Genomic DNA, 25,044 nt, shown 5'->3' with positions numbered 1-25,044 from the left:
AGAGTCTACATCCCCAATCATAATCCCTCAACCCATGTAATCAAGCAGTTGTTTTTCTTCTGTGTTTCTACTCCCATAGTTTTTCCTCTGAATGTGAATAGCGTTCTTTCTCATTGATCCCTCCGGGTTGCTCAGGATCACTGCATTGCCACTAATGGAGAAGCCCATTACATTTGATTGTACCACAGTGTATCCGTCTCTGTGTACAATGTTCTCCTGGTTCTGCTCCTCTCGCTCTGCATCAATTCCTGGAGGTCATTCCAGTTCCCATGGAATTCCTCCACTTTATTATTCCTTTTAGCACAATAGTATTCCATCACCAACATATACCACAATTTGTTCAGCCGCTCCCCAATCGAAGGGCATCCCCTCATTTTCCAATTTTTTTGCCACCACAAAGAGTGCAGCTATGAATATTCTTGTACATGTCTTTTTCCTTATTATCTCTTTGGGGTACAAATTTTGCAGTGCTATGGCTGGATCAAAGGGCAGACAGTCTTTTATCGCCCTTTGGGCATAGTTCCAAATTGCCCTCCAGAATGGTTGGATCAATTCACAACTCCACCAGCATTGCATTAATGTCCTGACTTTGCCACATCCCCTCCAGCATTCACTACTTTTTGTTGCTTTCACTACTTTTCGTTGCTGTCATGTTATCCAATCTGCTAGGTGTGAGATGATACCTCAGAGTTGTTTTGACTTGCATCTCTCTGATTATAAGAGATTTAGAACACTTTTTCATGTGCTTATTAATAGTTTTGATTTCTTTAACTGAAAATTGCCTATTCATGTCCCTTGCCCATTTATCAATTGGAGAATGGCTTGATTCTTTTGGTACAAATGATTTAGCTCTTTATAAATTTGAGTAATTAGACCTTTGTCAGAGGTTTTTGTTTTGAAGATTGCTTCCCAACTTGTTGCTTCCCTTCTAATTTTGGTTGCATTGGTTTTGTTTTTACAAAAACTTTTTAATTTGATGTAATTTTACATTTTGTGATTTTTTTTCTAGCTCTTACTTGGTTTTAAAATCTTTCCTTTCCCAAGGATCTGACATGTATACTATTCTGTGTTCACCTAACTTACTTATAGTTTCCTTCTTTATATTCAAGTCATTCACCCATTCTAAGTTTATCTTGGTGTAGAGTGTGAGATGTTGATCCAAACCTAATCTCTCCCATACTGTCTTCCAATTTTCCCAGCAGTTTTTATCAAATAGTGGATGTTGGTCTCAAAAGCTGGGATCTTTGGACTTATCATAGACTGTCTTGCTGAGGTCACTTACCCCAAGTCTATTCCACTGATTTTCCTTTCTGTTTCTGTCTCTTAGCCAGTACCAAATTGTTTAGATGACCACTGCACTGCTTTATAGTATAGTTTGAGATCTGGTCCAATTATCTCTTAAATGATAATATCTAAGGGCCTTTTTCTAATTTTTTTCCATCATAGCATATTGCATTTCTATCCAAACTCATCCCTATTCCAACCTTCCCTATTTCTCTCAAGTGAATTATTATCCTTCTAGTCATCCAGTTTTCCAATCCTGGAATCACCTGAGCCTCTTTTCTCTTTTCTGTCCCCCTATATGCAGTGCAATTATTCTATATCCAAACAAGCCACATAATCCCCATACTGATATTTAGTATCAATTTTAAAACAGAAAGTAAGGGTTTAAAAAACAATAAGGTTGGGAATCCCTTCTATGAAGTGATATTTGATATCCACTGTAGCTTCCTCAAGAGCTTAGTCTGAAGAAAATATATTTTAAGACATTTTTGTGTTACTGAGTGAGTTTCTATAGAAATAGTTTTTAAATGGTTGAGAGCTTTGAAGTATGGAGCTCAGGAGCATCTTTAGATTTAAGCAGATATATTCAAATGAGAAATGCTTATCAAAGGAAGTACTAGATGGAAAATGTAGACTCACGCAAAATAATTTTCTTGGCAACCTCAAGAAAGAATGTGTTAAACCTTTCATTGATTTATTCGGCCTTTAGTTACCATTATCTTAATACCACATTGAGATGATCCTGCAGCTTATTCCTTAAGTTGATTCTGCTTTTCTGGTCTGAGATCATGAAGGGAATGTGCTGATAGCTAAAAGGAGGCAAACCATGAAACCTGTTATTAGTATTTGGAGAAGAGGGAGGAGAATGCTGCTCCTTTGGGTGTATCTTGGTTCTCAGATTTCTCTTTTCTTGATTTATACACCTAGATGAGGACAGAACTCTACTTTCTGTCATCTCAGAAGAATCGTCCCAGCCTCTTTGGCATGCCATTGATTGTTCCATGTACTGTGCATACTCGGAAAAAAGACCTCTATGATGCTGTTTGGATTCAGGTATCCCGACTAGCCAGCCCACTTCCTCCTCAGGAAGCCAGTAACCATGCTCAGGATTGGTGAGTTTGGGAGACTTATTTGGAGTTTTTTGTTCTTAAAGCTCTGCAATATAAGCAATGACTCATATGAACTTTGCATCATTTATGTCTCAGATTAATAAATAAATACTAACTGAAGGGTTATCCAGAAAGCTTCAAATCCAAACCCTTGCTGTTATGTCATAATTCTTCCCCCATTCAGTCCTTTATTTATTAATAACAGCTAAACCTAAACTGAATCTTTCCTACTACAGCCCATTTTTTCATTATTTTTCCTCACCTTGCATATTCATTCCACAGATGAAGGTTTGTCACAGTGCTGTGGAGCTCGAAATATGACTCATACTTATTTCATTATGTATGTGCTACACAGCCATGAGAAATTAATCTGTTGTGTTGTTTCACTCCTTAATCCTTTTAAGCTTCAAAAGCTAGAAAAAATACTGAAAGATTTCAGTAAGAATTTATTCTTGCCCTTGTATTTTCAATTTAGCAATTTAGTAAAAAATGTCTTTGTGCATTAAATGTCTATTAAATTGTCCTATAGTTAAGTAGGCAATAAAATGTTTATCTGCCAACGATTCTATGCTAGGCTCAGAGTGGGATTCAGAAGTAATTGAAATACAGCCCCTGCCTTTAAGAGGTTTTAAAAACCAGGAAGAGAAAAAAGATAAATAATTACAAAATAGAATGTTAGTGTTATAAGAGAGTTAGAACGTGTTTTACAAATTCTGGGGTCCTGAGAGATCATCTAATTCTATCTTCTTTATTTTAAAGGTGAGAAAATTGAGATCCACAGAGAGAAATTAAATGATTTGCCTAAAGTCACATGGTAAATAGCAGTCAGAATTCACCATACATTGTGGCTGTCTTAAGTCAGAACTCAGGGTTATGCCTGGAAGACAAATCACAATCTTTCCCTCTTCACTCCTATGTATGTCTAAAGAAAATCAAGTTAAAAATGAACATTCATATTCTCTTTGAAATGGGGAAAGGTGTAACTAAAAGATCAGCCTTCCAGTAGTGGTGATTGAAGGGGAGAATCATAGGCTTTAGAACAGGAAGGGATCTTAAAGATTATCTTCTCCAATCCCCTCATTTTACAGATGAAGAAACTAAGAGATTAAGTAATTTACCCAACAAAACACTGCAGAGGTAGGATTAAACACAATATTTTTTGGACTCCACATCCTCTAGGTCATGCTGCTTCATACATCATTCTGGATCAGTGAATTTATTGAGTTTATACCATCATTAACATCATGATGGTTTATTTAGTATCTGATTTCAACTGTGTACTAAGTGTGGGATCACTTTATTGCTGCTCAGGACCATGTGAGAAATATGCTTCCTAAGTAACTGAGTAACAAAAAGATGGTATTCATTGATTGCCTTTGGTGGTTCAGGATCATTTGATATAACTAGACTCAAAGTAAAAAGAGAAAGAATTACAAATGCATGTGGATTAGCAATAAATCAAGAAGTGAATTGCCATTTTTTAAAGCAGAAAATGAAATGCTGAGACTTTTCTATTTTAGGTAATTAATTTTTAGTTTTATTTTCCACAGAAATACTGAGTAGAGAGGCATTATCATTCTACTCTAGCAAATTTCTGCTAATCAATTGGGAAGGTTTTTTTTTTTGGTGTTCTAGATACTGTGCTAGGGATACAGAGACAAAGATGACCCAGCTGCTGTTTTCCCCTTAGATTTCTTCATATTCAGGGTGTCCTCAGAGGTCATAGTGGAGTTTTAAGCTTTTATCGCTCAAAGTTTAAGCAATAAAAGCTTAAAACTGCACTAAGACTTTTATGACAACTGTGTATTTTGCATATACATTTATATATTTACATATTATCTCTCTTTACAATATACATTCCTTGAGAGCAAGAACTATTTTTTAATATTTTATTTTGAGTTTATATTTTTGAGGACTTAGCCCATGCCTGATACTTATTAAGTGCTTGATAAATGCTTATTGGCCTAGCAAAAGATGAAATATTGTATCACATGCCAGAACTAACAATGAGATCAGTTTGAATGAATGAATGAATGAATGAATGAATGAATGAATGAAAAGGAATTTATAAATTCCTTCCTCTGTGCTAAGCACTGAGGATACAAAGGTCAAAGAGAGATAGCCCCTACCCCGAGGGATCTTGTAAAGCGAAGCATGAACTCTATGGAACTTGGGTTCTCTTCCCCTGAGGGGGATGGTAAATGTGATGGGATACTGTATCAAGCATAGATCCCTACCCATTTTCCCAGAATAGGCAGAACACTTGAGAGAGACAATGTCTATAAAATTAAGAATAATCTTTTTAAAATGAAGACCTACATGCTCAAGTCGAATGAGTCAGCCTAAAGCTGGAAAGCTCAATTTTTGAGGCAGCAAGCAGCTGAAAGGGGCTGTTTCAAGGAGGGATCTAGGTGTCATATGGGCAGAGTTGTAGGACTGGGGGTAATGGTTTATCAGGCACAAGGGAAGTAGTGGCAAGAACAAAAAGACTCCTTGGTACATATTTTTGGGTACAATAACATTCTCTTTGCTAAAAACAGAAGATAAGCAAATGCAAAGTCATTGAGTTTCCCAGACTTTGGAATACAGTGAAGCACATAGTCTGCTACAGCAGGTACCTATCAAGGTTAAATGATAACAGTTAAAAAGTTCAGAAACAACTCAAACTCACAGAAATAAAGACTGCTGAACAGTGTGTCTTTGTGGGACACCAGGTTACTTAGTTATCTTATCCCAGGAACCATGAAAGCTGGTAGGGGATAAGCTACTGGTTGATAGGACTCGACAAAAGCTGATTATTCCAGGACTGTGAAAGCTGGTTTCCATGGTTACTTCAGCCAGGTTGTTCATGGTCAGGTAGCTCCTTCAAGTAACACTGGGTCCCAATTAATTGGAGTCAGTCTCACAGCTTCATCATCTACATAGTTGGGTAACTCAAGTAAATCAAGATAATTAGCATATTCATTTTTATAACCTTATATTCTAATATGGGAAAATAACATAGAGGGGTAGACCAGAAAAAATGTTTTGGTCTAATGAATAGTTAATTGTTATACCCTTTCCAGAAGAAGTGCTACTGTTGATTTGATTGTTGTGCCCAGCCTAAAGAGTAGAGACTGTTTCAGGTTGTAGGGGGAGCAAGAGCAACATTTAGCAGGCAGAAGGCATGATGGCTTGAGTAGATGACTAGATGGATATGGACTGGAGTCTTAGACCAACTAGGTAGACTGATTTACATACACTCAGTCACATGTCAAGGTGGCTGGAGTCCAAAAGTGAAAATTCCGGGTTAAAATATTAACTATGCCAGAGTCTAGAGGTATGAATTCTGCAGGTCCACAGAACAGAGATTAGGGTCCAGTATGGAAGAGGCTGATCCAAATGAGAAACCAGGCAGAAGCAGATGGCAAAATGACCTAGCAGGCAGCTATATAGGACATAAAGACAAAACATGGACAGAAGAATTGTGAAATGGTGGTAATGTATAAATCTAGAATGGTAGGTTTGATCCAGCCTGAGAAGGGCTCTTAGTGCTAGAGGAATTTATATTTGTTCATAATAAGGAGGTATTGGAGTATATTAAAGTAAAGGAAGAGAGAAACACATGTGCTTAGCAAAAATTGTCTTGGCAGCAGATATTTTTCAGTACTCTATCATATCTGTTTTCCCATAAGTCTTCAACCTCCCTTGAGAAGAGGAGAAATATTATTCTACCATGCTAAGTTTCCCACCTGGTCTCCATAAACATTTTCTTCTCAATAAGAAGAGGATTGTAGGAACATAGATTTAGAGCTAGAAGGGACCTAAAAGACCCTGTCATCAAATTTCATCATTTTAGAGATGAGGAAATCAAGACCAAGAGAAGTGAAGTGATTTGCCTGAAATTACACAAATAGCAGAGGTTTGCCATTATCCTTTTTACTCAACTCATCCTCATTTCTGGATGGTGGGGTGGAAATGATAGTACTTTGGGGAAGAAGTCATTACTATATCTTAGAATTAATGCTAGAGAAGAGGAAATATGCTAATGTGTCCATGAGGTTTTGGTAGAACACATTTCAATGTGTTCAGCAAAATTATGGGTAATCCTATAGATTAAAATTCTAAAGAGGAAGTCAGACCAAGAAGGATGAGAAGTGTTCCCAAGTAGCATTCCCAGGCCACCTTCTTAAGAGGAAGGAAAAGTGGGAGCTATTTAAAGAGACCAAAGTGGTTTATACAGGAAATTTAACACACAACTTGGATTTTTAAAAGACATATAAAGAAGATAGAAGGAGGGAATTGTAACAAAGGCATAGTACAGAATCAGAATACATTGCTGTAAGAATAGTGCCAAGGGTTCTGAAGTTCACAATGAGTGCTGTATATTTGCATGGGAAAAAGAAAAAGTTGTGGTCCAGGTGGTAATACATTTTTTTTAGATATGAGACTCATTGAATTGCTAGATCCAAAGAGTGGTTAACATCTCCATGTCATATTGAAAGTAGATCTCCAAGGAATTGGCCCTGGAATGTATCTTTGACTCCATTACTGCTTAAAATATTTATAGGTGATTTGGATAAGGGCATACATAAATGGCATGCTTATTAAATTTGGAGATGAGGCAAAACTAAAATATCTAAGGTGTTCGGAAAGGGAGATTGCCTACACACTGGGTGGCAGTCAGTATCCAAAAAAAATCTGAACAGACTAGGTCTAAAGGCTGAATTATACAAACCGTCATTTAATATGGACCCATATAAATCATCAACTGCAAGATGGGGAAGGCATGGCTTGACTGCAATTAATCTGAAAAAAGATCTGGGGAGGGGGCGAGTGGACTACAAACTTAAATTTAGTCAACCATATATTACATCCAGTGAAGAAACTCGTCTTTGAATTAAAAGATATAATACTAAAGAATGTGGAAGCAGTGTGTTCTCTTCCGCTCAACACCTATAAATTAGTATTATGTTTAATCCTAAGTGTTATTGTTGTTGTTGTTTTAACCCTTACTTTCTCTCTTAGAATCAATACTGTGTATTGATTCCAATACTGTGTATTGATTCCAAGGCAGAAGAGTGGTAAGGGCTAGGCAATGGGGGTTAAGTGACTTCCCTGCCAAAAGTTGCCCTAGAAGTCGAAGAACATCAGAGCTGGAAGTTATCTTATAGATTAAATTGTCCATTGCCTCATTCTAATCAGGAGTTCAAGACTGATAGAGGTGTTGTGATTTGTCCATGGTCACAACTGGGATTCAATTCTCCTCATTCTTACTATCATGTTTTCCTAATGTTTTAGTCAGAGTAACATATGTGGTTTTATTTTTATGTAGCAACCACTTCAGCAGCTTTGATAATAGAGCTGTAAAGTACAATAGGCGTAATGCTCAATTGTTCAGCTTTAAGAGGACCCCATTCTTATCATCATAAAAGGGGTTGCATTTGGATATCAGTAAAATTAGGCAAAAGACAAGCCATCTTTCAATACAATGGTGTCCTTGATTGTTCCTTAATTATACTATACTAATATTACTGCAACATATATCTACAGAAATTTAAGAGGAATACAAACACTAACACTGTGTCATAATTTCCCTTGCCATTTATAACAGAAGGAATTCTGAGTGTAAAGAGTCATAAGCACCTTCAAAAATAACTGAAATTTTAGCTTTCTGTAGTGTTTCACTGCCTTTGTCATGACAAGGTTTTTTATCAATTTTGCTTTAATGTGAATTAAATCTATTTTGATAGAATGATTGCTATAGGACTGGGTGATTGATTCATTATATATAATATCTGCCTAGATTGTCTTGCACATAAATCGTTACAGCCTAAGGTGGCTGTCCTGCTGTGCTAATTTATAAAAACAAATATTACAGACTCATTATCAAATGTCACTAGAGCAGTACTACAGTTCTTAGGCCATTAAGTAATTGTTGGGTTGAAGTGAGCTGCATTAAACCACAAACTTGAATTCCCTACCTTACTACTTTATTAATAGAATTAAAGGGGCCTTCTTGTTTTTATTGACAAATATTCTCCTTAGATGTTAGTCCAAGGGAAGATCCAGGGAGGAGATGGGCAGAAAACCAGGACAGTTCTTATGTTGTATGTGTATGTGTGTTCTGTTGTAGTGATGACAGCATGGGGTATCAGTATCCATTTACACTAAGAGTTGTGCAGAAGGATGGAAACTCCTGTGCTTGGTGTCCGTGGTACAGGTAAATTGTTCCTCCTGCTACCCAGTGAAAGAAAATACAGAATGGCTGCTTTTAAAAAATATTTTAAACCCCTACCTTTCTTCTTAAAATCAATACTGGGTATTAGAACCAAGGCAGAAGAGCAGTAAGGGCTAGTCAATGGGGGTCAAATGACTTGCCCATGGTCACACTGCTAGGAAGTGTCTGAGGTCAGATTTGAACACAGGACCTCCTGTACCTAGACCTGGCTCTCAATCCACTGAGCCCTAGCTGCCGCTAGATAATAACTTGAATAGATTTCAAGACGTCAGAGGTAATATAAAGCAATGAGAACCTTGAATTAAATTAAAGGATCAGTCATCCAATCCATCCTTACAAGTTGTGCTGACATCTTATACAGGAACCGATTGCATTTATGATGAATTAATATTGTGAGATCATTGTTCAGCCCACTTCATTTTGACTCTCAAACTCATGTTAGTGAGCAAATCACATTACTACCTAAACTCATTCAAAAGACTGCTTTTACATCCTACATTTGATAGGATTTAAAGGGGTTGTTTTTACTGTTACTAGTCCAAAGAAAATCTAAAAATTAAATTGACAAACAATCAAGTCATTTTGCAGAAATATAGATTTAGCAGATTTAAGAGTAGGCCAGAAAGTAGAACCTCTGGCTCTGTTTTAACTATAGTAGGTACATTGCTTGACATGTCTGTTTCCATGTTAATAAAATAGTATTGTTAATCCAAAGCAATTTTAAATTTAGAAAAGTTAAACCTCTTGTTTTGGAGAATTAAGTGGCAGAATGTAGAATTTGCTCCAAAGTTGTTCTGCCTCGGATGTTTCAATTCATCTGTTCTCTCATTTGTTTCTCTTGGAGCTCATAGTTTTATATAGCTTACCAAATGATTGCCACATATTTTGGTAATCCAAAGTATCCTGTATGTGCTATTTTCTTTTTAATATTGAATGATCTTGGAATTGTCAGTAGTCCATTAAGACTGTTGTTACAAATTATAAGAGAGAAAGAAAAAGTGTAGAGGCAGAAGACAAACTTTAACCTGAAAACTAGGTTCCTTCACAGTTTCTCTTCACTAAGTTTTTAATTTATCTTTAGATTTTGCCGAGGCTGTAAAATTGATTGTGCTGAAGATAGAGCTTTCATTGGAAATGCTTATATTGCTGTGGATTGGGACCCAACAGCTCTTCATCTTCGCTACCAGACTTCACAGGAAAGGGTAAGAACAAAGTACCAGGAGGCAGCTAGGTTGCTAAGTAGATAAAGAGTGGACCTGGAGAAGAGAGAACCTGGATTCAAATTTGGCTTCAAATACTTCCCAGCTATGTGACCCTGGACAAGTCACTTAATCTCAGTTGCCTACCTTTCGCTGCTCTTCTGCCTTGGAACGAATACTTAGTATCAATTCCAAAACAGGAGATAAGGGTTTTTTGAGAAAAAAAGAACAAAGTACCAGACAGAACCTTTTTGATATCTTATAATGTCCTAATTCTTAAAAGCATTTTTATTTGTTTTGAAATTCTACCTCTATCCTAACTACATCATGTCATTCTATTGCAAGCATATCTTAGTCCACAGAAGAGTTAGTGATTTTCTAAATGGTATTAAGGCTTTATGTTGTCTGAGGTTTCCTTTTGTCTGCTATATTACTTTAATAGTTGCGTAATGCCATTAAAGATGATCAATAATGATAAAAAGAAATTCTAGAATCAGAACTTTGAGCTGCAAATGCCTTTTGCCCATTAATTAAGGGTCAGCATGAAGCTGTAGTTTTTGATAACTAAAAACCATTTAGCTCCATTGTTTTCTGGCTATAATTGCTATCTTTGATTTCACAGTGTAGTACAATCTTTTCTCTGGCCACACATAGTTCCTTCAGCTGATCATCATATAACATGTACTTAGGACCTTTCACCATCTTGATTACCCATCTTTATACCATTTCTGGCTTATTGGTGACCTCCTTACACCATAGAGATCAGAAGTGAGTGCAATACTCCTTATGTGATCTGAAGGGGGCAGAATTCAGTGGGACTATCACCTCAAGGCCATGCTTTTACATCTATGTAGCCCTATATACCATTAGCTTTTTTGACTGCTACCTCACACTGTTGACTCATTGAGCTGGCAATCCACTAAAACCCCCATATCTTCTCAGAACTATCTGTGCCTTCCTGATCTTATGCTTACAAAGATGAATTCTTTTGGTATTCAAATGTAAGACTATATCCCTTTTGAATTACACATTAATCAGTTTAGCCTAATGTGCTAGCCTGTTGAAATCTTTGGCTCTATTGGCTATTGTGTTAGCTGGAGAAAATCATCATGTTAGTGTTTGCAAACTGCTTTCACTAACTTGTTTCTATAAGACAGTTCCATAAGTTTGGTTAGTAAGTTAATGTTCATCATTGATGGAAGGTGATTAATCATGTCTTGTTAAAATCCATCTTACATTACTGAGAACTAGGAAGTTTACCAGTTCTGTTCTTGGTAATCTGGTAGTCCATCTGGTTGAAAGACTTTTATTGACTATTGTCCTTAAATTGGTGAAAACCTAGGGAACTGACTGGAAGAAGTGTGGATATTTGAATAGGTAGTGTTTATCTACATCTGATGGTTTAGTTTCTTGACTCTGTATCCTCTGAGGAAATTTAGATTGTCAGCAATTGCAGGAATCATGCCCTTCCACACTTGCTGTAGTAACTCTAGAGCCTGATATGAAAAAATAATATTCCTTACTTCCTGTCATTAACTGATTTGCTTAATTAAGAAATAGATGAGATTCATAGCACTTCTTATTCTGAAGAATTATGTCTAAAGATGATGAAAGCAAAGCCATCTTGTCTTGTAAGAGGAAAGATCTCTTTCTGCTTCAGGTTTTTGTGATTTAATTTGAGGAGCTCTGGAAACCTAAAATGGACCCCTAAAGAACTCTCATGTCTTTTTCCATTTTTAGTTGCTGGGTTTTGATTTTGATTTGGGGAGCTACAGAAATCAAAGGAATGCTGATATACAAAATTAAGGTGATAGTCATATTTCTTGCCTAGAGTGATATTTGAAGGGAGACAGGTCAGTTCCCCCTCACTCTAGTCAAAACCTAAAATTTGCACAAGATTGGTCAGGAAATATAATGAGAACAGCAAGTTTTTCTATCTGCCAAGAAATCATCCAGAGGTCTACAGGTAAAAGCATAGAAGAATATCAGGAAAACCCTATCCTTACTTAGGAAAACAAGCTTCTAAGCTGACCAGAAATGGCCCAGAAATACTTGTAGCTTTAACACTATAAGTCTTGTCTAAAGTAATAGGAGTAGAAGCTTCTTTTAGAGTAAAGCCTCAGAGTAGATCAAAAGCCATAGCTAGAAACTTTTAAACCACCAGGAACAGCAGTGCTCAAACAAGGACAGGCCTAGGAGGCACCCTAATCCCTAGCCCAATGTCCTGAAATGCCAAAGAAGGCCCTGAAAATTCATTATCCTGAATCTCAGAAACTCAAGTGGAGGATGTCACTACAGGAACCTGAGTGACAGAAACATAGCAGGAGGCAGAGCCTGGCCCTTGCACAAAATTCCAGTTCAAGAATGAATTTTGGAGAGATGAATAACTAAAGAAAACCCCAACCCCTAAAAAGGATTATTGTAGATCCAGAACTGTTCCAAAATCCTAACCAAAAGGAGACAGTGTTGTCATAACAACTGGAAGCAGAAATTCAAGAGGGGAAAATGAATTTTTTATAAGAACTCCGAGTGCCTAGAACAAATAAAGGAAAAGATTTTTTAAAACAACTCTGGAATAGAATTAGAAGGCAAATATATAGCTTACAGCAAAAACAGGTAAACCTTTTTCCAAGTACTTAATCCCTGAGAATTAGAAGAGGAAAAGCAAATCAGCGACTCTGAAATAGTAATTATTATAACAAATCAAAATATCGAAAAATAGAAGAAAATGAAAGCTGAAATCAGAAACAACTGACTGTTTATAAAAAAGAGGCAAGGAGAAAGATTTTAAGAATCAATTGACTCTCAACTTTGCATATTTCTTTTAATGATTTTGTTTTTCTTTTTTTCCAATATGAAGGGAGTGAAGGAAGAAAAAAATACATTTTGGTTCATAAAACAAATTTTAAAAAGAATCGTTGGACTCCCTGAAAACTATCATTTTAAAGAAATAGCCTGAGCTTTTTTTGTAGAGGCAAAAGAACTGGAAACTGAGGAAATGTCCATCAATTTGGGAATGGATGAACAAGTTGTAGTATATAATTATAATGGAATATTACAGTAAGAAATGATGAGGTCAAAACTGAACTGATGCAAAGTAAAGTGAGCAGAACCAGGAAAATATCATACACAGTAACAGCTATATTATATGTTGAAAATTTATGAATCACAACTATTCTTAGCATTACAGTGATCCAAGACAATCTTCAAGGACTCATTAAGAAAAGCATCATCCTTCTCCAGAGAAAAAAATAATGAAGTCTAAATGCAGACCAGACATACTTTTGTTCTATTTCTTTTTTTGTTTCTAATATGAAAAAGTGTTTTATGCTATTACAAATGTAAAATCTATATTGAATTGATTGCTGTCCCAGGAAAGAGAGAGAAGATAGAGGGTGAGAATTTGACTTCAAACTTTTAAAAAGTTAAAAAATAGTTTTTTTAATGTATTTTTTAAAATAGTCTGGACACTGATCTTTCAAGAAATCATAAATGAAAACTGCCCAAATCTATTAGAACCAATGGGCAAAATGACAGCATAAAGAATCCGCCAATCACATCCTGAAAGAAACTCCAAAAGGAAAAGTCCCAGAAATGTCATTGCCAAAACCTAAAGTATTCATGTCAGAGAAAAAAATACCACAAGCATCCAAAAAAGAGTTCAGGTACCAAGAAACTACAATTAGATCATCATGATCAATCCAAATTCTAAAGATATAAAATTCGATTATGTGAGAATTTTAGAATAATACTGTCACATTAATTCAAGCCCTAACTTCAATTAATATAATGCATTGTGAGACACATTTCTATGTCATGTCAGCTTTTGCCTGTTGTCATATATAGATTTCATATGTTAATTGCATATCATATTACCAACAGTGTAAACTTTATTTTAAAAAAAAAAGAATGTTTAACAAAATGGAAAGAAGGAAGACTACTTCAGAAGGAAACACTGCCAGAATAAAAAAAGAAGAAACTTATAAATACTGTAAGGAGCAGTTTTTAATAACTTAAATTTTAATGAGAATATAGTAGAGTTGTAAATTAACATTATCCCTTTAAGCCAGAGAAAAGAAAACTCCTAGCAGCTTTTAAGAATTAACAATTTAGTTTTATTAAAATAGAGATAGTAAAAGAGTATAGTAAAATAAATATAGTAAAGGAGGGAAATATAGGAAAGAGATGGAGAAGGAAATTTTCCTAATGTTTATACTAGTTATCCTATAACTGCCTATAACTCCTATCTAAAACTGCCTATATCTACCTATAACTATCACTAATAACGACAAAGTTCCAACCCAATCCACCCAATCAGTGTTTAATCCAACCGCAATTAGGCCTGCCAATGAAGACCAACCACCTCCCAAAAAGTTCAAGAAAGAAAAAAAAACCTAACAACCCAAACCAAAAGTCAAAAACCCCAAAACCCAGAAAGCCAAAAACTCTCTAAAGGCTAAAGCCCTCTCAGTAAGCTCAGACTCACCTTTTATTATATTCCAGTAACTAGACGCCAACCACCAACCCAACACACTCCCAGCAGCCAACTTCCCCATAATTGCCAGCACCTAAAACTGACTCATCCCTTGACTGAGGTGCTAGCCCCTTTTATATCTCCTTCTCACCTCACTTCCTGTCTCACTGATTTCTACTTCCTTTCTCTATGGGCTGGTTAATCCCTACACATCCCTATGGTAAGAGGACCTCCAGGTCCCCCGTTAAATTAGAGAAAAGGAATAAAGAATTCCTATTTACAATACATTAGAACAAAAAATTGATATAATTGAATGGCATGATCGCAGCCATGGTTTCTCTATCAGAAATAGAAGCATTACAGTGATAGAAATATAGTGTCTTAGCTGTATAGATTAAAAATTATAATCAGAAACACACTTCTCCTAGAGCCCCCATCATTTGAGATAGTGAAGGATAATGAAAATTAGATAGTAAAGAAATTTATACTGTAAGAATTGGTAGGTTTGATCACTTTAAAAATCAAATTCTGTTGCATAATATCAAAATTATCATAGCAGAGATAGCTAGTAGAGATAAGGTTACAACCACTATATAGCCTAATGTTTTAAAGAAAATAATAGAAAAAAAAAGATATATTGATCAACACATTTTAATGTGAACAGAGCAGACTTGTTCTGGAAAAAGGATGCCTTCCAGAACATACATTAGCAAGGAAGAAAAATTTCAACCTGGATTTATTGTCTACAAATTGCCTAACACTTTTATTGGGAAGTAATACTGAAAGAGTTCGGAGGATAATGAAAAAAAAATTTTAATAAAGTACAATTTTAATAAGTAAACTTGGGACTTTTTTGAATTGCCAAGACCAATCTTCCATCTGGGTCTCAACTGTAATATTTGGAAAAGGAAAAGGAAAAAATGTCAAGCCCTGTTGTGATGAACAACAATAAAAAAAAGCTAAGGAGTGTCTGAGACCAAATTTGAACCCAGCAGCTCCTGTTTCTAGGCCTATCCACGAAGTCTATTCACTCTATCTACTGAGTGAAACCAAAGGAGTGGTTTCAGTATTGTTAAGTCATTTTTCATTTGTGTCTAACTCTATGAGACCCCATTTGGGGTTTTCTTGGCAAAGATACTAGGATGGTTTGCTATTTTCTCTTCTAGCATATTTTACAGATGAGGAAACTGAGGTAAACAGTGTTAAGTGACTTGCCCAGAGTCACACAGCCAGTAACTGTCTGAGGCCAGATTTGAACTCAAGAAGATGAGTCTTCCTGACTCCAGGCCTGTACACAGAGTCAAGCCAACTTTTTCTTAAACTTTTTTTTCTCCTCCAAAGTTTCCCCTTTTCAATGTCATTTCATAAGGGATATAATGATTAAATGGTAAAAACCTAACTTTGACAGATTAAGCCATCATGTGACCCTTTCTTGTGATTCAAATTCCCTTTAATAGTGAATCTTAGAGGGCAGCTGGGTAGCTCAGTAGAGTGAGAGCCAGGCCTAGAGACAGGAGGTCCTAGGTTCAAATCTAGCCTCAGACACTTCCCAGCTATGTGACCTGGGCAAGTCACTTAACCTCCATTGCCTAGCCCTTACCACTCTTCTGCCTTTGAACCAATATACACTATTGATTCCTAGATGGAAGGTAAGGGTTTTTTTTTTTTTAATAGTGAGTCTTAGAAATATGACTAAACTTTCTAAATTTTTAAATAAAGACAGAGGGGCCAATCTAGGGCTTTATAGTTACAGAAAGTTCTCATCAGAGACTTTATAGAGAAGGGAAATATGGGTCTTTATGAGCAAAGCAACATAGGGAATATAGCCTAAAAGAAAACAGATAGGTAGGAGCATCTACATGGTAAGATGGTGATGTGCCATATATGTGTTTTGATCTTCCTCAAAACAAAAACACAAACAAAAGTAGTCATTACCCACAGGACTTTGAGTTCAGCCCTTGGGCACAAATGGTAATATTTTGCTCTGGAGCCTCACCTATATTCCAGTTTATCCAGGGAACATCCTGATTTTGTAGTGCTTGGTTCAAATGACAACCAGTTATAAAAAAAGAATAAAATATTTGTCTTTTCCTTCTTCTCTATCAATACCTGTTTGTCAGAAATATATATCTATTCTTTCTCTTTTCCAAACAAACAAGCAAGCAAACATCACTTACTGGTTAACAAGGCCCCTAAGGTTTGAAGTGAGCTTTCAGCAAGAATAACTGATTTTTCTTTGAGTTTTCTGTTTATCACAATTTCTTATCCCACATGAGAGATAAATATAAGTTATAATTCACATAGTATTATAATAACTCTGTAGTACATGGGGCAAATGTGTAAATGGAACACATCCTATGGGGCTTAATGCCCCCATAAACTGTCTTCCTGTTGTGATTTTCTCTATGTTCTTTGCTAGTTATTCCAAGTTTAGTTTTTCTACATCTATGATATACTCTTCCCTCTGGCTAGAAAACCTGTAACATAAATTGGCCTGCCCCACATTCCAGAATTAAGAATTGTCATTTTATGCTTAATTTGTAAAATGGAGGTACAAATTGCTTCCTTTCTCCTCCCCCTTCCCCCAAAAAGATTTAACCCTGACTGCATCTCAGAACTCTCAAACTTAATTCACCATCCTCAGGCTCCCTTAGAAGGTATTATAAGTGTATACCACCACACCTAGCTCAATTTTATATTATTAATAATGATAACAGAATTCATATAGCACTAGAAGGCTTAACAAAGCACTTATATGTAATCTCATTTAATGATACATGTTATTTCATTTGATTTGGCAAGTGCTATTATTATCTCTATTTTACAGATAAGAATATTGAGACAGAGGTTAAATGGTCCTAAATAAACAGCTAGAGTAGAATTTGAACTCAAGTATTCCTGATTCAAAATCTAGCATTTTCTCCACTGAGCCATCTTGTTTTCTCTCTTCCAGAGGAAAAAATTGTTTAGTTTTCTAAATGGACAAAGGGAGCCATCTATATACAAAAATAAAAATTTTTAAATAAAATAGTATCACTTGTTTTCTATATCTACCAGTTATTTTACATTGTGTATTATACTTTTGGTGCTGTTCTTTTTATAAAGTTATGGTTAATTTGTACTGATTCTGGAGGGGTTTTTTTTCTCTGTATTACTTCATCTAAGACTTTTCATGTTTTTTATTAATTTATATTTATTAATTTTTGTGCAGTAATATTCCATTACATTAATATACCGCAATTCACACATTTCCCAATTATTACACATCTAGACTATTTCCAAATTTCATTATTACAAATAAAACCTAAATGAATACTTTTGTATAGATATGACTTTTTGCTTTTTTCTTCTAATAGCATCCTTAGAATAAAGCCCTTGTGAGTGTGATCACTGGGTCAAAAGGTATAGTTTTGATTACAGATGGGTACTCACATCCTGTACACAAATAGACCAGCCCAACCTTCTTAATGACCTTTCTCCATCTAGATTGTGGAAGAGCATGAAAGTGTAGAGCAGAGCCGCAGAGCACAAGCAGAGCCCATCAACCTGGACAACTGCCTGTGTGCCTTCACCCACGAGGAAGAATTGGGGGAGAATGAGATGTATTACTGTTCTAAGTGCAAAACCCACTGCTTGGCCACCAAAAAGCTGGACCTTTGGAGACTTCCTCCAATTCTGGTATGTTCTTGTCTAAGCAAACACAAGCGATGAACAAGTCCGATGGCCATTTTCACTCAACTTGAGAAGAAAATTTACTGTAGTATTGCTACATTTATTCATTCAACAATTATCGATTTGAACCTTTTTAGGTAAATATTGTGCAAGTCATTGGGGAATTATGTAAAGCTGAATAAAGCATAGTCCTTGCTCTTAAAGAGCTTATGAGGGATATTTCTACAAATTAATTAGTTAACATTTTTTTAAGCCAAGTTCCCTTATTTTTTTAAGAGGAATAAAAAAAGAATCTTGTTTCTTTTTTCTCTTATCAAAAGTGTCCTTTGTACTCACAGTTTGAAACCGGTTTCTTCAATCTTTAAGACAAAATGCACTTCAAGGTTGTAACTGGGGCTTTTTCCTTCCACAGGAAAAACTAGCCTTTATAGAGAATTTTGTGATACTAACCCATGAATTATGTTTTCAAACATTTGAGGTGTACCCTAGGGTTCCATATCCTTGAGATGGGATTATTTGTGATTTATGTTAGAAGTAGCATTTAAAATTGAGCAGAGATACAGCAGTGTAATGCCATCTTTGGTATCTTTAAAGAATATAGTCACAGCAGTTGTTACCATTCAAGAAAGTTGGGATTTTCTAAAGTACTCTTAGATAAGGAAAGGTTGCTGATAACATTTTAAAAATTCTTAGTCTTGAAGTTGTTTTAAAAATAGTACAAAAAGTCATATTGTACTAACAAGTGGAAAATAACTTGTGAACACACCATGGAAAAAATAGTGTTATAAAAAGTTTTTTAGTCTTGAATGAAAGCAATACATATTGTTGTTTTTTAAGGTTATATATCCAAATTTTGTGAAACTGAACAAAACAAGCATTTCCATATTCAAAGAAGATAGTACACAAATGAAATCACAAATTAGATCTTTTCATGTTTTACCTTTCTGTACACTTTTGGGGATAACATTCACAGTTTATTCTTCCAGCATTAATTCTGTGACTGTGTATAATGTTCTTCTGGTTCTACTCATTTCACTATTATCTCATGTAGTTCTTTCCAAGTTTTTAAGAAATCTGTCTGCTTATCATTTGTTATCATGTAGTGTTCCATTACTATCCTATACTGCAATTTGTTTAGCCGTTTCCCAATTGATGGGCATTCCCTCAATTTCCAATTCTTTGCCACAAAAGAGCTACTATAAATATTTTGGAACATAAGGGTTCTTTCTTTTCCTATTTCCCTGATCTCCTTGGGAAACAGAACTAGCAATGGTATTGCTGGGGTATGTGGTTAACCCAGTTTTATAAATCTCGGGTATTAATTGCAAATTGTTCTCCAAAATGATTGGATCAGTTCATAGCTCTACCAACGGTGTATTAGTGTCCCCATTTTTCCATGTCCTCTCCCAACATTTGTTATTTTGACCTTTTGTCATTAGCCAGTCTAATGGGTATAAGATGATATCCCAAGAATTGTTTGGGTTCCCATTTTTCTAATCAGTAATGATTTAGAGCATTTTAAAAATATATGACCTTTACTACTTCATCTGAAAATTTTTTCATGTCTTTTGCCCACTTATCAGTTGGGGGATGGCTCTTATTCTTATAAATTTGACAAACCTCTATATATTTTAGTTATGAGACCTCTTCTCAGAGAAGCTACATATAAAAACAATTAACTACTTTCTCCTTTCCTTCTAATCTTGGCAGTGTTTATTTTATTTGTCCAAAAACTTTTTAATTTAATGTACTCAAAATTAACTTTTACATTTCACAATGTTCTCCTCTTCTTATTCATAAATTCCTCTCCTATCCATAAATCTGATAGGTTAGTAAGTTCTCTTCTCTTCTAATTTACTTATGGTATCTCCTTTGATGTCTAGATCATATATCCATTTTAATCTTATCTTAGTGAATGGTGTAAGATATAGTCTATACCTACTTTCTACCAAACTAACTAGTCCCAGCAATCTTTACCAAATAGTGATTTCTTATCTCCAAAACCTGGATCTATGACTTTGTCAAATACAAAATTACTGTAATCTTTTACTATTGTTTGTTGTGTATCTTTTCTGTTCCAATGACCTATCTATTTCTTAGTCAGTACCAGATGTTTTTGGTAATTACTGCTTTATAATAAAGTTAAAAATCTGGGACTGCTAGGCATCCTTCCTTTGTGCTTTTTCATTAATTCTTTTGATATTCTTGATCTTTTATTCTTAGTAGTTTCATTGGGTTGGCATTGAATAAGTAGATTGGCTTAGATAGGATTGTCATTTTAATTTTTTGGCTTTGCCCATCCTTGAACAATTAATGTTTCTCCAATTATTTAGATCTGACTTTATTTGTGTGAAAAGTGTTTTATATAGTTGGTATTTTGAGGTGCTTAAAGAAATTTCTAAACTGTTATCATCTTACCATGTTATATCACTTTGATTTTAATTTGATTTTAGAAAGCTATCTTGGTCACATCCCTTGGATACAGATGCTTTTTACTGTTTTTCCTTCAGATAATTCATCTAAAACGATTTCAGTTTGTGAATGGCCGCTGGATAAAATCACAGAAAATTGTTAAATTTCCTCGTGAAAGTTTCGACCCCAGTGCTTTTCTTGTGCCAAGAGATCCAGCTCTGTGCCAACGAAAACTACTCACACCCCAAGGGGATGATCTTTCTGAGCCACGGATTCTCCAGGGAGAAGTAAAGAAAGTAGATCTCCAGAACACATGGACTACTGGGGAGGGGGATATGTTGAGCAAGAGTCCATCCTCACTGAGTGGGAACATCATCTGTAACACAAAAGGTAGGAGATCTGTGGCAAAGATAACAAAACCACTATGAGTCACCTTACTCTCACATTAGGTAAACTTTGTTGAGATTCCTGGAAACAACAATTTTTTCTTTTAATATATGCCTTTGATTTGGTCTAGAGAGAGGAGTGTGTATTTGTACTCTTAGACTAAATGTTTTGTTTTACTGAATTGAGACCAAAATATCTCGCCTTCATATCCTTATAGGGAACATTTTCAGGACTCTCTTGCCTTTGAATCATTATGTCTTAAGGTTTTTCTACCTTTCTATAAACCTAACTCAGTTTGGAGCGACCTGGTAGAGGAAGTGAAATTGTTTCTTCTGTAGCATGCAAGATAAATAGCTACAAATCTGGGTATTCTCATCATACTCTTTGCAAATAAGAATTTTAAACCAGTTCCTATTTACTTTTAGTGGGTAAATTAATTCTTGTGAATTCATCCTCTTTTACAGGTTCACCTTCTTTAGCAAGGAAAAGTGGTACCAGTTGTCCCTCAAGCAAAAATAGCAGCCCAAACAGCAGCCCACGGACTTTAGGAAGGAGCAAAGGGCGGCTTCGACTGCCCCAAATTGGCAGCAAAAACAAACTCTCAAGTAGCAAAGAGAACTTGGATGCCAGTAGAGAGAATGGCACTGACCAGCCTTTTGAGCTGGCAGATGTCATGAGCAGAGGGCATGTGTTAGGTGGCAGCCAACCTGAACTATTCACTCTTCAGGATCATGAGACCACTTTGGCTAACGGATTCCTTTATGAGCATGATGCTTATAATAATGGCTGCAGCAATGGTCATATGGAAAACCACAGTGAGGAAGACAGTGTGGATGACCAAAGAGAAGATGTCTGTGTTAAACCTATTTACAACTTATATGCAATTTCAGTAAGTAGGCCATGAAATTGAGTCTTTAATTGGGGATGGGTCTTTGGATCATTCCAATTTGGCACTTCTCAAAGAGAGATCCAGAATTCAAGTCAGAATTGTAATGTTTGTATTTTGCTTTGTTTTTATGTACTTTGATATACAAATTTGAATCTACAACAAAAAGTCACCCTGTCCAGTGTGCCGCCCCCCCCCCCCCCCCCAATTATTGATAGTTGTTTTCTCAGGTAACACAACATTTTCAAGGAGTGTAAGGGAATGAGAAGATTACTAGTAGTAAGTTGTTAAAATAATGGTCCTCAGAACATCTTGCCCTGCTGAAAGGGCTTATTGACCATGAAGTTTAATATATGCTGATTCTAGACCATTCTTTCATGACCTAAAGATGAGAAATTTTTGCTCCATCTACAGTGACTTTTAACAGGACATCACTTTTCTCTTTATTTCTTTCAGTGCCATTCAGGAATTATGGGTGGGGGCCATTATGTCACTTATGCCAAAAATCCAAACAACAAGTGGTACTGCTATAATGACAGCAGCTGCAAGGTAACTGTCTCCAATCTTTGGTAGGAAGGCAAAAAAGTAGCAAGGGGATGGGAGGGGTGATGACACTCAAAATAATGAATTAATTTGATTTTAAAAATAGCTTCTGTTAAATTATGTGTAGGTTCCTTCACTTTGGAGAGGGGAGGGACAGAAATGAACAGTTATTTCAGATGTCATGGTTTGCATTTACCTATAGTTGGTATGTTTTCTAAGTAATCTCATTTTCCTCTTAGAAACTACATACTCCTTTTAAAAGATGGCTAAAATTTTATGTGGATTAAGAGAAACCAAATTTTTTTCTCTATAGAGACAAGGTCTTGGTTTTAGGATTTTTATTGAATGTGTCTTTTTCACTTTCAGGAACTCCACCCAGATGAAATTGACACTGACTCGGCCTACATTCTTTTCTACGAGCAACAGGGAATGGACTATGCACAATTTCTGCCAAAGATCGATGGCAAAAAGATGGCAGACACAAGCAGCATGGATGAAGACTTTGAGTCTGATTACAAAAAGTACTGCGTGTTACAGTAAACTCATAACTCTTCCTGTCAGGAAAGGGGATATCGGGAAAACAGCTCCTTGCAACTGATTTTTGTCAAAAGCATCACTGAAGCAGGCAAACTAAATAGTTATTTTATCCTGTGACCCTGAAGCACAAAATGAAAAGCCTAATTAAATAGCTGTTAACATAATGATAGGATTGTTTTCTTTTGGGAATAACTCATTACAAGCTCACACAAGTGCTTTGATGGGAGTGACAGTCAGAGGCTGCCATTGTCTGGTGAACAAAATAGTTTGGCATGCCAGCGAACTAGGACCAAGTAAGAGCTAGTCTGTAGTGTGTAGAGTCTACTGGTTATCCTAACAAAATAGGAAGGGTCTCCTTAGAGTAAGAGTAAAACAAACAAAAAAAATGTAGTGTTGTCTGGAGACGACATGATTTGCTACCTCCTTTTTCCTGAATTTTTATTCCATTATAGTGACAAGAAGTGGAAAGCAAGATCATGAAAAGGTGTAGATGTGACTCTGGTATGAGCGCTTTTTTTAGACATCTTGCCAATATTTATATGTCTATATTGATTTTTGTTTTGTTTTTGTATTTGGAACACAACTAAAACATTGGTGGCAGAGGTATGTTGTAATCTGCCCAGATAAGATTTTTCTCAGTTAATCTCCAGCCAGTGGCTAAAAGGCTTTTGGGGAGCTACGTGCAGGGAGAGACACCTGAGGGATGATTGTCCAGGCAAAGGCACTTTGGTTTAGGATACACCCAACATGCATCTATTTCCCAACAGCTTGATTCTGGAGGGATGTTTGCATTTTTTTCACCTTGTATCAAAGCGCACATATTGCACAGGGGGTTCCTGGAAGAAAAGTTGTATCAAGAGCTAAGTTGTGTTTTGTGATTGGTATTTTTTTTTGCACTTTAAAAAACAAAATAAATAATTCATACAGCTTAATGTTCAAAAGCCTCCTATTTGGTGGCTCTAAAGTGACTATTTTTGTTCCCTACTATGAAATTTAAAAACAACCCAATACCTAAACGTTGATAATTTCTAGATAGTTCTCATGAAATTGGTGACTATGTTTTTATCATTCAGTACTTGGTATAGAATAAATCTTTTATTGGTTTGCATTATTTCATTTATAAAGTAAAGAATTGCTGTACCCATTTTGGCATTTGACAATTTTTAGGGCTTTTAAATTTTTATATTTACTAGTCATAATATTTTGTGATTCCTTTACTTTCCTCTAATTATTCAGGACTGGAAGAAAGGCATATATATTATTTATTTGAGACAGCATTTTAACATTTTTTTCCAGTGTTGATATTTTAAAATATTTTTGAAGTAAATGTTTTATTTTTTTTTCATCCTTCTCTTGTTTGACTTAAATCCTGATGTGTTAACTGTCATTAATCACTACAATACCAAATTCCATCAGGGGATAATTATTGATGTGATCAACATTTGTGTTCTGATTTCTGCGTCTGGTTAATATCTGGTTTCCCTTTTGTGCATTTTACAACAGTGTCTTAATCTGCCTGCAATCTTTTTTCCATTAAGAATTGAAAAAAAAATTGTGTCATTTCACATGGAGAAGATGATCTTACCAATTCAGAATGAAATTTTATTTTAATAAGGCAACATAAGTAAACAGCGGGATTTAGGAGGCTGGTGAAAATAAAGCAAAATACAGACTTCCTGGTTTTAGAACTTTCAGTACACAAAAATTTTGTCTTTTCCTACTTGGACAAGCTCCATGAAAAAGTAAAAGATTTTCAATAATTTCCTTACCAATATTTTATTTAAGCAGGTAGCACACAATCTACTAATGTTATTTGATCTGTGTTTGTTATATTGGTTGTAATTATTTTTTAATTAAATTAATTCATGAATTAGCAGAAAATTTATTAAATTAATTATTAATATTAATTACATTCACTTTGTAAATTATTGTATAAAACTTATTGACATTGCACTGACTTTAGAAAGATGTTCATGTACATAAATACAGTGTAAATAAAATAGTGTTGATGGTATTGAAATATAAACTGTATAAAAAAGCATCAGTAATTGTATATGGAGTGAACCTGTTTATCTGTAACTATTATTACAATAAATTAAATACTGTGGATGCACCTGTGTGGCTTTTTGTTGTTGTTATTATTGGAATGTAAGTAGAAAGTTATTGAAGAGCTCTCTTCTGTGACCATGTGTTAATCTTCCATTATGAATAATGGGCATATGACATTTAGAGTCTGTACTGAGTCCCCATGGCTTCCTGTAAACAGCTGTTTTGGGAGTAGAACAAAATGCCAGTGATTGTGGAGAGATAAATTCAAAGGG

The 25,044-nt window shown here is 35.4% G+C and overlaps 1 protein-coding gene across 1 annotated transcript in view; it reads left to right on the top strand.

Moving 5' to 3' along the window:
- USP32 (ubiquitin specific peptidase 32) overlaps nucleotides 1-24,836 on the top strand; it is a 258,739-nt gene extending 233,903 nt beyond the window's left edge. Inside the window, exons 27-34 of the mRNA XM_007481750.2 lie at nucleotides 2,212-2,396; nucleotides 8,509-8,595; nucleotides 9,695-9,815; nucleotides 17,773-17,964; nucleotides 20,469-20,760; nucleotides 21,222-21,646; nucleotides 22,100-22,192; nucleotides 22,553-24,836. Coding sequence (XP_007481812.2) covers nucleotides 2,212-2,396; nucleotides 8,509-8,595; nucleotides 9,695-9,815; nucleotides 17,773-17,964; nucleotides 20,469-20,760; nucleotides 21,222-21,646; nucleotides 22,100-22,192; nucleotides 22,553-22,726 — 1,569 coding nt within the window. The 3' untranslated portion in view covers nucleotides 22,727-24,836. The remainder of the gene's footprint in view (nucleotides 1-2,211; nucleotides 2,397-8,508; nucleotides 8,596-9,694; nucleotides 9,816-17,772; nucleotides 17,965-20,468; nucleotides 20,761-21,221; nucleotides 21,647-22,099; nucleotides 22,193-22,552) is intronic.
- The last annotated feature ends 208 nt before the right edge of the window (nucleotides 24,837-25,044 follow it).

Source organism: Monodelphis domestica, chromosome 2 (assembly GCF_027887165.1).
Source record: "Monodelphis domestica isolate mMonDom1 chromosome 2, mMonDom1.pri, whole genome shotgun sequence".
Taxonomy (NCBI): Eukaryota; Metazoa; Chordata; class Mammalia; order Didelphimorphia; family Didelphidae; genus Monodelphis; species Monodelphis domestica.
Note: the sequence above shows the minus strand (reverse complement) of the source record. Positions and strands in the feature narration are given on the sequence as shown.